The sequence below is a fragment of the Pyrgilauda ruficollis genome, unplaced genomic scaffold (assembly GCF_017590135.1).
Source record: "Pyrgilauda ruficollis isolate IOZ18807 unplaced genomic scaffold, ASM1759013v1 scaffold293, whole genome shotgun sequence".
Taxonomy (NCBI): Eukaryota; Metazoa; Chordata; class Aves; order Passeriformes; family Passeridae; genus Pyrgilauda; species Pyrgilauda ruficollis.
Window position 1 is genome coordinate 101,552 of NW_024524300.1, and position 12,644 is coordinate 114,195.

Sequence of the window (12,644 nt, forward strand, 5' to 3'; positions counted from 1 at the left end):
GGCGTCGGGGATCGGGACCGGGACCGCGATCGGGACTGGGACCGGGATCGGGGCGGGGGGGCGACACCGGGCTGGGCCCCCGGGCGGCGGGAGCGGTGCGGCCCCGCGGGGCTGCGCGGTGCTCGGGGTGTCCGGTGCGGCCGGAGCTGCCGGTGCGGTGGGAGCGTCCGGTGCGGCGACCGGAGGGCGCTGGTGGGTCCCGGTGTACGGGCCGGGCTCGGCGGGGCTCCCGTGCCCGGAGCGGGGAGGGAGGGGAGGAGGGAGGCGGCCGCCGCCACCGGGGCCGGCCCTTCCCGGTGGCCGTTCTCCACCGCCGCTCGCCCGGAGCAGGGACCGGCTGCCACGTCCCGGCTGATTCCCGGTGCCCCGGGGCGGCCGTGCCCGGTAAAACCCGTTGGCCGCCGTTCAAGACAAACAGGGCCGGGACGCCCGGGTCGGTTCCAGCTTTGTCGCAGGTCGCTGCACCGGGAAGGGCGGGCTCGGGGCGGCCTCGGCAGGGCCACGCACCGGGCACCAGGACACCGGGCACCGGGACAACGGGAACCCGACACCGGGAACCCAGCGCTGTGCACCAGGATTCTAGCACCGGGCACCCAGCACCGGGACACCGGGAACCCAGCACCGGCCGTTCCCACAGGGGCCATGGGGGCAGTGGGAGAGCTGGGACTTGGGCTCTGCATCCCCAGGGTGGCGGTGGGGACATCAGGACCCTCCGCACCTTGCACGGCCTCGCACCCCCATGGACACCGGGGGTCTCTGTTGGGGTGTCAGGGTGGGGGACCAAGCGCTGACCCCTCCTCGGTGCCCACAGCATGTCGTGGTTCAGCGGCATCCTGGTGCCCAAGGTGGACGAGCGGAAGACGGCATGGGGGGAGCGCAACGGCAAGAAGGGCCCCCGGTCCCGAGCCGGCCTCTGTGGCCCCCGCTACATGAGCTGCCTGCAGGACCCTGAGATGGAGCGGGGTGCGGGACCCGCCCGGGGGCTGCGCTGCACTTGGCAGGAGGATCACTACGGCAAGAAGGGGCCCGCGGGCGACCTGGGACTCAAATCGGTGGACACGGGCTTGGAGGACGGCGAGGCCAAGGGGCCGAAGGGAGCCGGGGGACATGGGGGGCGGCCGTCGGCCGGCGAGTGCTGGCGGCGCCTGCTCCAGGTTTTCCGCTCCAAACGCTTCCAGTCGGCCAAACTGGAGCGGCTTTACCAGCGCTACTTCTTCCAGATGAACCAGAGCAGCCTGACGGTGCTGATGGGGGTGCTGGTGCTGGTTTGCGGGGTGATGCTGCTCTTCCTCTGCCTGCCCGGTGCCCCCCACGTGCCGGCGGCCGCCGCGCTGGCCGGTGCCACGGCGCTGTTCCTGCTCCTCATGGTGCTGTGCAGTCGCAGCGCCTTCCCCCAGGACTACATGTGGGTGGTGAGCTACGTGGTGCTGGGGCTGCTGGCCGGGGTGCAGGCGCTGGGGACGGTGGCCGTGGCTCCCCGAAGCGCGGCCGAGGGCGTTTGGTGGAGCGTTTTTTTCATCTACATCACCTACACGCTGCTGCCCGTGCGGATGCGGGCAGCCGTGCTCGCCGGGGTCCTGCTCTCCGCCCTGCACCTCGCCATCGCCTGGCACCGCAACGCTGCCGACCCCTTCCTCTGGAAGCAGGTAGGGACACACCTGGGAGGGGCTGAGCCCCGCCCACCTGCAGGTGGGACCTCCCATCCCTGAATCCCGCTCTGCAAATTTGGGATATTTTTTTGTGCTTTGTGGAAAGTTCTAGATGCAGGAGAGGCCCCTTGGCTACCCGGGGATAGGGGGCCCCGGGGGAGGTGCCATGCTGGGATCCCGTGGTGGGACGGGGTGGATCCCTCATGCCGGCACAGACCCAGCATTGTGGGCTGCACCGGGAGGAAGGGGCACCCACAAAGCCCCCGTTGTAGGGTTGGCGGAAACCCCCGAGGAGGGACGCAAGTCCAGGGCACCAGGGCAGGGTAGTGGCTGTCACCCAGGGGGGCTGGGACACTGCCAGTGTCCCCTGTCCTGCCCCTCTGAGGTGGTGGGTGCTCCCAGCGGGGTGCTGCTTGCACAGGGGGTGCAGAGGGGTCCCCCATCCCTGTGGCCGCGTGTTCCCAGCCCCAGCAGCTCCCCCTCCTTGAGCAGAGCCACTCGTCACCGTCACCCTCGCCCTGCCTGGCCAGGGCCAGGGCCACGTGCTGTCCCCGCGGGGCACAGGGCGAGGAACACAATGACATCGGAGGCCAGCAGGGTCACGGGAAGGGCCACCCCCCTGGGGAGGGTTCACCCCTTCAGGGCAGGAGCGATGGGGCTCCGGGGGATGCGATGGGGCCGGGGAGGGGATGTGAGGCCTCTGCTCTCAGTGTCCCAGTGTGCTGGAGCGCTATAAATAGCCCTGGCCCTGGTCCCGGGGGATGGGGACGGGGGAAACCGCAGCTCCCTCCGCAGTCATCTCCGCTTTCTGACTTCCTCTGCTTCCCGAGGGCGTCCCCATGACCCCCACGCTCCAGGCCCCCATGCACCCCTGGCTCCTGTATCCTCAGATCCCCCCACTCTGGTTTTCTACATCCCCACATCCCCATGTTCCCCCTGCCCTGGCTCTCCATATCCTCCACATTCACCCTATGCGTGTCCCCAAGTCCCCTCTGCCACCCTACCCACTGTCCTCAGGCCCCTGTAATCCCCCTATCCTATGTCCCCTTTGCCCCACCTACCCTGTGTCCCCATGTCCCCTTTGCCCCCCATCCTGTGTCCCCAGGTCCCTGCATCCCCTGTTCCCTGGTTTCTCACAGCCCCAAGTCCCCCATGTCCCTGCAGCCCTCTTGCCTTGTTTTCCCATGTATTTTGGTGCCTTGCATCCCCCTGACCCTGTCCCCTGCATCCTCCTTGCCCTGTGTCCCAGAACCCATGTCACCCTGCCTTGAGCCCCCACGTTCCCACACCCACACCCCCCTCTTTGCAGCCCCCACTCCTCCCCTTAGCAGCACCCACCATACCAAAGCCAAGGCTCTGTGCTGCAGAGGAGGGTGGCAGAGCTGGCTGGGGGTCCCCAGGTGGTCACACTGAGCCCACCTCCCCCCCAGCTCAGCGCCAATGCCCTGATCTTCCTCTGCACCAACGTGGTGGGGGTCTGCACCCACTACCCGGCCGAGGTGTCGCAGCGCCAGGCCTTCCAGGAGACCCGTGGCTACATCCAGGCACGCCTGCACCTCCAGCGGGAGAACCGTCAGCAGGTGGGATGGGGGATCCCGGGGGTCCCCCTGCTGAGCTGGGGGTCCAGCAGCACCCTGGCCCTGCTGATGGGGCTGCTCTGGCTGCAGGAGCGGCTGCTGCTGTCAGTGCTGCCACAGCATGTGGCCATGGAGATGAAGGAGGACATCAACACCAAGAAGGAGGACATGATGTTCCACAAGATCTACATCCAGAAGCATGACAACGTCAGGTACTGTTGGGACGGGGGTGTGGGTGAGCTTTGGGGGAGGCATCACCAGGGGAGGGTGTCTGGGGCAGTGTGTGGGCCATCCCCAGCCCGTGCTCTTCCTCCTGGCAGCATCCTCTTCGCGGACATTGAGGGCTTCACCAGCCTGGCCTCGCAGTGCACGGCCCAGGAGCTGGTGATGACACTCAACGAGCTCTTTGCCCGCTTTGACAAGCTGGCTGCGGTGAGTGGAGGGGCTGGGGAATTTGGGGGGTCCTGGAGCCCTCCTAACCTGCTTGTGCCCCCCAGGAGAACCACTGCCTGCGCATCAAGATCCTGGGGGACTGCTACTACTGCGTGTCGGGGCTGCCGGAGGCGCGCGGGGACCACGCTCACTGCTGCGTGGAGATGGGCGTGGACATGATCGAGGCCATCTCGTGAGTGGGGCAGAGCCCGGGACAGTGCCCGTCCCCAGTGCCACCACAGCCTGGGGGGCTGCACCTGACTCTGCTGTGCCCATCCCCTGGGCTGGCACATCTCTGGCGCCACCATAGTTTGGGGGGGCTGCATCCAACCCTGGTGCTGGTGTGTCCCCAATGCCATCACAATGTGGGGGATGGCATCTCCTGGGCTGGCATGTCCCAAGTGCCACCACAACCCTGAGGAGCTGTGTCTGGTACTGGTGTGTCCCTGGTGCCAGTGCAGCTTGGAGGAGGTTTGCAATTTTGGCAAGTCCCAGGTGCTACCTCAGCTTGGGGCACAGATCCCATTCCTGGTGCTGGCACATTCCCAGTACTCACCAGTCTGGGTCCACAGTGCCTAGGGGTTCCATGGGGTGCTTGGGGGTGACATGGTGCCCCAGGGTGCCATGAAGGGTGCCATGGGGTGCTTGGGGAGTGGTTGAGGGTGCCATAGGGTGCTTGGGGATGCCATGGGGCAGGTGAGGGTGCCATAGGGTGCTTGGGGATGCCATGGGGCAGGTGAGGGTGCCATAGGGTGCTTGGGGATGCCATGGGGCAGGTGAGGGTGCCATAGGGTGCTTGGGGGTGCCATGAGGTGCCTGGGTGGGCTGTGGTGTCTCAGGTGCCTGTGAGTGCAGTGGTCCTTTGGGTTGCCTTGGGGTGCTGCGGTGTCTGGGAAACCTGAAAGGCCTTGGGGTGCCTGGGAGTGCCGTGAGGTATCTGTTGCCAATGGTTTGCTGTGGTGCCTGGAATTCCTGAAAGGCCAAGGGCTGCTTGGGGATGCCTCAAGGCACCTGGGGGTGACACAGTGCTGGTGCCATCCGCAGGCTGGTGCGTGAGGTGACGGGGGTGAACGTGAACATGCGTGTGGGCATCCACAGCGGGCGGGTTCACTGCGGCGTCCTGGGGCTGCGCAAGTGGCAGTTTGATGTCTGGTCCAACGATGTCACCCTCGCCAACCACATGGAAGCGGGTGGCAAAGCTGGGTGAGCCGGGCAGGGGGGGTTGGGCTGGGGGTCTGAGGTGGAGGGCGCTGGGCAGGGAGGGCTCAGCACCTTCATCCCCCCATGCCCAGGCGCATCCACATCACCTGGGCAACGCTGCAGTACCTGAACGGGGACTATGAGGTGGAGCCGGGCCACGGGGGCGAGCGCAACGCCTACCTCAAGGAGCACAACATCGAGACGTTCCTCATCGTCGGCTGCAGCCAGAAGCGCGTGAGTTGGGGGTCGTCTGAGGGGCAGCAGGGGCGTGGGAAAGCTGGGGTCACCCCCTCATGGCCCTGTGTCACTCTGCAGAAGGAGGAGAAAGCCATCCTGGCCAAGCTGCAGCGCACTCGTGCCAACTCCACCGAGGGGCTGGTGCCACGCTGGGTGCCCGAGCGCTCCTTCTCCCGCACCAAGGACTCCAAGGCCTTCCGGCAGATGGTGAGCAGCCCCGGGGAGGGCATCGGGCACGGGGGACCCTCACCACGGTGCTATCAGCCACTCGCTGCCCTTCCGTGGCTGTCAGTGGCTTCCCCAGCCCTGCCCGCAGCCCTCGTGGCTTCCTCCACTGCCTGTAGGCCTCAGGGAGTTCCTGGGTGGCCCCTGGTGCTCAGCAGACCTTGGAGATCCTCCTTGTTCTCACCAGTCTTGGGCACCCTCAGGGGTCTCCCATCCTCACTGGTGTTAGACATCCCCCCCTAGACCCCTCCTCCCTTTGCAGACCCCTGGGACCCTCTTGTCCTTGCCAAAAACCCTTGGGGACCCCATGCCCCATTTACCCCTAGAACTCTGTCCTCCATCCTGGGTGACCCTGGGAGGGTGCCCCATGTCCTTGTCACTCTTGGGGGTTGCCCCCATCCACGTCAGTGTCTCTGACACCTCCCTTGTGTCTCCCAGGGCATCGATGACTCCAGCAAGGACAAGTAAGTGTTCTCCTGCTTGGCTGCTGGGGGGGTTGTGACCAGCCCCTCCCTGGGCAGAGCTGGGAGCCTGGGAGGGTCCTGATCCCCCCCATTCCCCAGCCGTGGTGCCCAGGAGGCCCTCAACCCTGAGGATGAGGTGGATGAGTTTCTGAGCCGGGCCATCGACGCCCGCAGCATCGACCAGCTCCGTAAGGACCATGTCAAGAAGTTCCTGCTCACCTTCCAGACCCCTGAGCTGGAAAAGAAGGTTGGGGGCCCTCTGTTCCCTTTGTTCTGGACCCACCATTCCATCTGTCTCTTGAAGTCCCCTCTGCCCTGGCCCCATCAGCATCTTTGTCCTCCCATCTCTCCTCCATCCCTTAGGGTCTCCTCTGTGCTGGTTTCATTGTCCCTCCCCCTTCTCAGCCTCATCCCCTCCATTTCATCCCCTGGGGTCCCCCCTGTCCCCTCTCATCCCCTGGGGTTCCCCCTCTCCCCTTCCATCCCCTGGGATCCCCTCCCTACATCCTGATCCCTGGAGTCCCCCTCATCCCACTCCATCCCATGCCCCAGGGTCTTCCTGTCACCCTTTTCCCCACCATCTGAGGTCCCCCCTTTTCCCTCCATCCCATTTCTTGCATCCCCTGGGGTTCCCTATTCCCCTCTATCCCACCCTTTGGGGTTGCCCCTGTCCCCCTCCATCCCATTCTCTGGGATGTCCCAGTCCCCCTTCATCTGCATCCCTTGGTGTCCTCCCATTTCCCTCCATCCTGAGCCCCAGGTTCCCCCCGTTCCCCTCCACCCCATTCACTGGTGTCCCCTCAGTCCCACCTCCATTCTTCCCTTGGGATCCTCCTGGGGTTCCTGGGGTCCCCCCTCTCTCCATCCAACTATCCCACCTCCCCCTGTCTCCTCAGTACTCCAAGAAGGTTGATGACCGTTTTGGTGGCTACGTGGCCTGTACCCTCCTGGTCTTCTGCTTCATCTGCTGCCTCCAGATCCTGGTGTTCCCCCAGTAAGTGCTGCAGCCCACCCAAATACCAGCTCTGATCCCCCAACCCCATCACTCACCTCCCACCTCTCCCCAGCTCCTCGCTGATGCTCGGGGTCTACGTCAGCATCTTCATCCTCCTTGCTGCCATCCTCTTCATCTGTGCCATCTACTCCTGCGTCACTGTGAGTACCTGAGGGCTGGGAGGGTTTTTGGGGGGCTCAGCCATGCCTGACAGGCTCCTTGGTGCCCCCCCAGGTCTTCCCCTCCGCCCTGCAGCAGCTCTCCCGTGGCATCGTCCAGTCCCGTGCCCGCAGCACCGGCATCGCCGTCTTCACCATCCTCCTCGTCTTCATCGCTGCCTTCGTCAACATGGTAGGATCACGGGCGTCTGGGGGGTTTTGGGGGGCTGCGGGGAGCTGCAGGGCACCAGCTCACACCCCTCTGGCCCCCCAGTTCTCCTGCAGCCGCGTGGCCCTGCGGGACTGTGCTGCCCGTGAGCTCAACATCACCCCCGGGTCCGTGGGGCCCTGCCAGCTCCGCGCCCTCAACTTCTCCCTGGGCACCCCCATGGGCTCCTGCCACGGTGACGGGCTGGCCTGTGACTTCCCCGAGGTGAGTGGCACTGCCTGGCACAGGGCATGGTTCCCACAGGGGTCCCTGCTGGTGCCACGTCCTCCCTGGGTGCTGGCAGAGGGTCCCCATGGGTGTAGTGTCCTCAGGAATGCTGGCACAGATCTCTGTAGGTATTGTGTCCCCAGGGGTGCTGGCACGGGGTCCCCATGGGTGCAGTGTCCCCAAACACGCTGGTACAGGGTCCCTGAGGATTCAGGGAACTGGAATGGGGTCCCTGCAGGTACTGGGTCCCTAAGGATGCTGTCACAGGGTCCCAGAGGGTTCAGTGTTCCCCAGAGTGCTGGCACTGGGGTGCAGGGTGCCAGCACAGGGTCCCCACACACACGGGGTGCTGGAACAGGTCGCTTGGGTCCAAGGTCCTCAGTGGGTGCTGGCACTGAGCCCTTGAGGTTGCTGGGTGCTGGCACAGTGTCCCCAGGGGTGCAAGGTCCCTGTGGGCGTGGGGAGGTGCTGGGATTCCTGGGGTGCTGCAGGAGTTCCAGGGGTGCTGCAGAGTTCCCAAGGGTGCCATCCAGTGTTCCCGAGGTGCTGCAGGTGTTCCTGGAATGCGCTCTGGGGTCCCTGGGGTGCTGCAGGAGTTCCTGGGCTCCCAGCTGGTGTTCCCAGGGTGCCATTCAGGGTTCCTGGGGTTCTTGGGGTGCTTCAGGGTTCTGTGGTGCTGGCTGGTGTTCCCAGGGGTGCCATGTGGGGTTCCCAGTCTGCTGCAGAAGTTACTGGGGTGCTGTCCAGGGTCCCCTAGGAGTTCCATCCTGGGTTCCTGGGGTGAGGGCTGGGGTTCCTGGGGTGCCATCTGGGGCTCCCAGTGTGCTGCAGAGGTTCCTGGGGTGCCATCAGGGATTTCCAGGAGTGCCTGCAGTATTGTCAGGGGTGCCTGCCAGTATTCCCAGGGTGCTACAGGGGTTCCCAGGGTGCCATCCAGCATTCCAGGGGTGCTACAGGGGTTCCTAGAATGTCAGTCCTGATTCCTGGGGTGCCATCTGGGGTTCCCAGGGTGCTGCAAAGATCCCAGGGGTGCCATCTGGTGTTCCTGGGTGCCATCTGGTGTTCCTGGGTACCACCTGGTGTTCCTCGGGTGCTGCTGCACCCCACCATGTGCTCCCCAGTACTTCAGCTACAGTGTGGTGCTGAGCCTGCTGGCCTGCTCCGTCTTCCTGCACATCAGTAGCATCGGGAAGCTGCTGCTCATGGTGGGCATCGAGGCCACGTTCCTGCTGCTGGTGGAGGGGCCTCACGCAGCCCTCTTTGACAATGCCGACCTGCTGGTCCTGGCCAATGCCCTGTGAGTGCCCCCAGTCCCCCAGGGGTCCCCACCTTGGAGCTGTGTCCGCACTCCACTGACCCCTGGCTCCTGTCCCCACAGGCCCCCCTTCAATGTGACCCAGGGAGAGTGGTGAGTGGGAAACTGGAGCCAGTGGGGACCTGGGTGTAGGGGTGTGAGGGTGGGCAAAAGTAGGAGGGTCCCTTGGGGGGGGGTCTGTGCTGCAGCATGGGGGGGGTGGGTACAGCCTCAGGGTCTCTGGTGTGGGCTCAGCTTTGGGATCTGGGTGCAAATCTGGGGCTCCTTTGGGTGGGTGAGTGGATCTTTGGGGTCTGCCATGCAGATTTAGGGTCCTTGGGATGGGAAGATGAATGTTTGGGGTCTGGATGCAGCTTTGGGGTCCCTGAAGAGGGTGAGTGCGTCTTGGGGTTTGGGTGGATCTTTGGGGTCTGAGTGCAGGTTTTGGGTCTCTTGGATGAGTGGGTGAATCTTTGGGGTTGGGTGCACATTTGGGGTTCCCCTGGGTGGATGACTAAGAACTTTGGGCTCCGAGTGCAGATTTGGTGTCCATGGAGTGGGTGGGTGCATGTTTGGGGTCTGGGTGCATGTCTGGGGTCTGGGTGCAGTTTGGGATCTCTGGGTGGCAGGGATGGGTCCCTCAGCCTGCCTCAGGGGTCCTGGGGGTCCTGCAGCCCAGCAGAGGGGAAGGTGGCCCTGCGCTACGTGACCCCCGTGGTCCTGGCCGTGTTCGCGCTCGCCCTGTACCTGCACGCGCAGCAGGTTGAGTCCACCGCCCGCCTCGACTTCCTCTGGAAGCTCCAGGTATGACCAAGGTGTGGGGAGCTGGGAACGACCCTTTTCCTGCATCCTGAGACTGGGACCGACCCCCTCCCTGCACCCCAGGACTGGGGTGACCATGGGGTCAGTATTGATGCCTTCCCATACTTTGGAAGACTGATCCCTCTCAGCACCCCAGAACTGAGGGGGTTGTGGGACTGGGACTGACCCTGCTCCCTGGGATTGGGGTGACCATGGGATGGGAACTGCCTCTTCCCTTGCTCCCTGGGATTAGGATGACTCTGAGGCTGGAATCAACCCCTTCCTTCCAACCTGAGACCAAGCCTGACCCTCCCTGCACCCCAGAACCGGGGCAGTCATGGGACAGGGACCAATCCAGGGCCAGAACCATCCCCCTCCCCACACCCTGACACGAAGGCAGGGCTGGGACCGACCCTCTCCCTGCACCCCAGGACTGGGGTGACCATGGGGTTGGGAGCAACCCTTTCCCTGCACCCTGATGCCAGGGTGGCTGTGGGGTCCTGTGGCAGCTCCCACCTGGCTCTGTGTCCACAGGCAACGGGCGAGAAGGAGGAGATGGAGGAGCTCCAGGCCTACAACCGGCGGCTGCTGCACAACATCCTGCCCAAGGACGTGGCCGCGCACTTTCTGGCACGGGAGCGGCGCAACGACGAGCTCTACTACCAGTCCTGCGAGTGCGTGGCCGTCATGTTCGCCTCCATCAGCAACTTCTCTGAGTTCTACGTGGAGCTGGAGGCCAACAACGAGGGTGTGGAGTGTCTGCGGCTGCTCAACGAGATCATCGCTGACTTCGATGAGGTGCTGGGGCAGAGAAGGGGCAAGGGGGTGCATGGGGGCAAAGTGCACAGGGATGGGGTGCAGCAGATGGGGTTCGTGGGGTGCTGGAGAGGCTGTGGAGCAGTGGGGATGAGGTTGTGGTCCAGGGAATGTGGTCGTGGGGGTGCTGAAAAGGCAGTGGAGTAGTGGGGATGAGGTACAGGATGTACTTCATCCTTGGAGAAGCCATGGAGCAGCTTTCATGGAGCCACAGAATGGATGCAGGGCATGCTGGAGTGGAACAGCGTGGATGGAGTGCACAAGGATGAGGTGCAGGAAGATGGGGTGTTGGAGAGGCTGTGGAACACCAGGTTTGGGGACAGGGTGCAGGAGATGGAGTGCATGGGGTGCTGGAGAAGCTGTGGAGCACCATGCATGAGGATGGGGTGCAGGGATCACAGACATGGGTTGCAGGAGAGGCTGTGGAACACCATGAATGAGGTGCAAGATGGGATGCACCAGTTATGGAGAGCCTGCAGAGCACCCTATTTGGGACAAGTTGCAGGAGATGGTGTGCAGAGGGTGGTGGAGAGGTTGTGGAATGCCACAGAGGAGGCTGGGGTGCAGGGGATGTGGTCATGGAGTGCTGAGAGGCTGTGCAGCAGCACTGGTGGAGCCACAGTGCAGGGTGCTGGAAAAGCCATGGAACAGCATGCATGGCTGGGTGCAGGATTTGGGGTGGCCATCACCCTGTCGAGGTGCTGTGGGGGTGACGCCAGCCCGTCCCCCCAGATCATCAGCGAGCAGAAGTACCGGCAGCTGGAGAAGATCAAGACCATTGGCAGCACCTACATGGCAGCATCGGGGCTCAACGCGGCCACCTACGACCGCGAGGGCCGGAGCCACATCGCTGCGCTGGCCGACTACGCCATGCACCTCATGGAGCAGATGAAGTACATCAATGAGCACTCCTTCAACAACTTCCAGATGAAGATTGGTGAGCCCTTGCACACCCCTTGCACGCCCCTCTGCACCTCCAGCCATCCCATGCTGTTTGTGGCTTTGTGCTGGTGGCTCTTGCACCCCTTTCCCTCACTCTCCCCGCTCCCTTTCCCAATCACCTCTTTTTCCCTTTCATACCGCATTTTCCTCTCTCACACCCCTTTTCCTTTTATGCTTTTATCCCCTCTTTTCTCCCCTCCTGCCCTTTTTCCCCTCTTGTCCCCCTTTCCCCCCCACCCCCTTTTCCCCTCTCGCCTGCCCTTTCCCCTCACCCCTTCTTTTCCAATCTCTCCCTCCTTTTCCGATCTCACCCCTTATCCCTTCTTTTCCCCCTTCACGTCTCTTTCCCCTTTTTTCCTCTCTCACCTCCCCTTTCCCCATCACCTCTCCCGTTTCTCCTCCACATTCCTCTTCTCCCTGTCACCCTCTCCTTTTCCAATCTCACCCCTACCCCTTCTTTTCCCCTCTCACTCCTCTTTTTCCCTCTTCCCCGAGTGTGGGGGTCATCCCTGACTCTCAACCCTGTCCCCCCAGGCCTGAACATGGGCCCAGTGGTCGCAGGGGTCATCGGGGCTCGCAAGCCCCAGTACGACATTTGGGGCAACACCGTCAACGTCTCGAGCCGCATGGACAGCACTGGGGTCCCCGACCGCATCCAGGTCAGTCAGGGGTGGGAGGGACACAGGACACCTGCTCAGAGACCCCCAAGGTCCCACCCTTACCCCCTGTGTCCCCTGCTCCAGGTGACAACAGACCTGTACCAGGTGCTGGCTGCCAAGGGCTACGTGTTGGAGTGCCGGGGGCTGGTCAAGGTCAAGGGCAAGGGGGAGATGACCACCTACTTCCTCAATGCGGGCCCTGGGGGCAGTTAGGGGGGGTCGCCATGGTGTCCCCCCATGCCGGGGACTCCCCCAGCCTGTGCCGAGCTCAGGCAAAAAAAAAAAACAAAAAGGAAAAATCCCCAAATACACGTATTTAAAAACAAAAAAGGGAGAAATGGACACAAGGAGGTGGTTGGGAGGTGTGGGGAGGTTAATCCTGTGCCCCCCCTCCGTGGGTGTTTTAGGGGGTGTTTCCCAGCCCTGCACCGGGGTGTTTTTTGTGGGAGGGGGTCATGGTAACCCCCATTCCTTTGCTGAACCCCCCATGTGCCAAAGAGGGGAGATGGGCCCCCTCCCCGCAAAGAAAAGGGACTGCAGGGGGTTTTGGGGGCGGGGGGGTCCCCAGCCCCCTCCATGTGCCAAATTGAAGTGCCGCCTGCGGGGGTGGGGAGGAGCAGGCCCAGCATCTCCGCAGCCCCCTCACCCCCCGGGGGTCCCAGCTCCCTCCGGGGGAACTGTGGCGGGGAGGGGAGGGGGAAAGACCCTCCCCCTTTTAAATGCAAAAAAAACCTAATGAAGTGACTTTTTTTTTTTTCTT

At 63.7% G+C, this 12,644-nt stretch overlaps 1 protein-coding gene across 1 annotated transcript; it reads left to right on the top strand.

Moving 5' to 3' along the window:
- Positions 1-809: 809 nt before the first annotated feature.
- Positions 810-12,628, top strand: ADCY6 (adenylate cyclase 6). The gene is made up of 21 exons (XM_041472564.1): positions 810-1,646; positions 3,080-3,229; positions 3,317-3,438; positions 3,547-3,658; positions 3,724-3,851; positions 4,703-4,861; positions 4,951-5,092; positions 5,174-5,302; positions 5,759-5,784; positions 5,884-6,031; positions 6,681-6,778; positions 6,852-6,939; positions 7,013-7,129; positions 7,211-7,369; positions 8,494-8,669; positions 8,751-8,780; positions 9,341-9,470; positions 10,002-10,265; positions 11,016-11,220; positions 11,760-11,884; positions 11,969-12,628. The coding sequence occupies exons 1-21, from the start codon at positions 813-815 to the stop codon at positions 12,095-12,097; spliced, it is 3,471 nt and encodes a 1,156-aa protein (XP_041328498.1). The 5' UTR covers positions 810-812; the 3' UTR covers positions 12,098-12,628.
- The last annotated feature ends 16 nt before the right edge of the window (positions 12,629-12,644 follow it).

Coding starts and splice junctions, on each gene's coding strand:
- ADCY6 (XM_041472564.1), top strand. CDS start 813: ATGTCGTGGTTCAGCGGCATCCTGGTGCCCAAGGTGGACGAGCGGAAG. Junction 3,852..4,702: donor GACATGATCGAGGCCATCTC/GTGAGTGGGGCA, acceptor TGCCATCCGCAG/GCTGGTGCGTGAGGTGACGG. Junction 4,862..4,950: donor GAAGCGGGTGGCAAAGCTGG/GTGAGCCGGGCA, acceptor CCCCATGCCCAG/GCGCATCCACATCACCTGGG.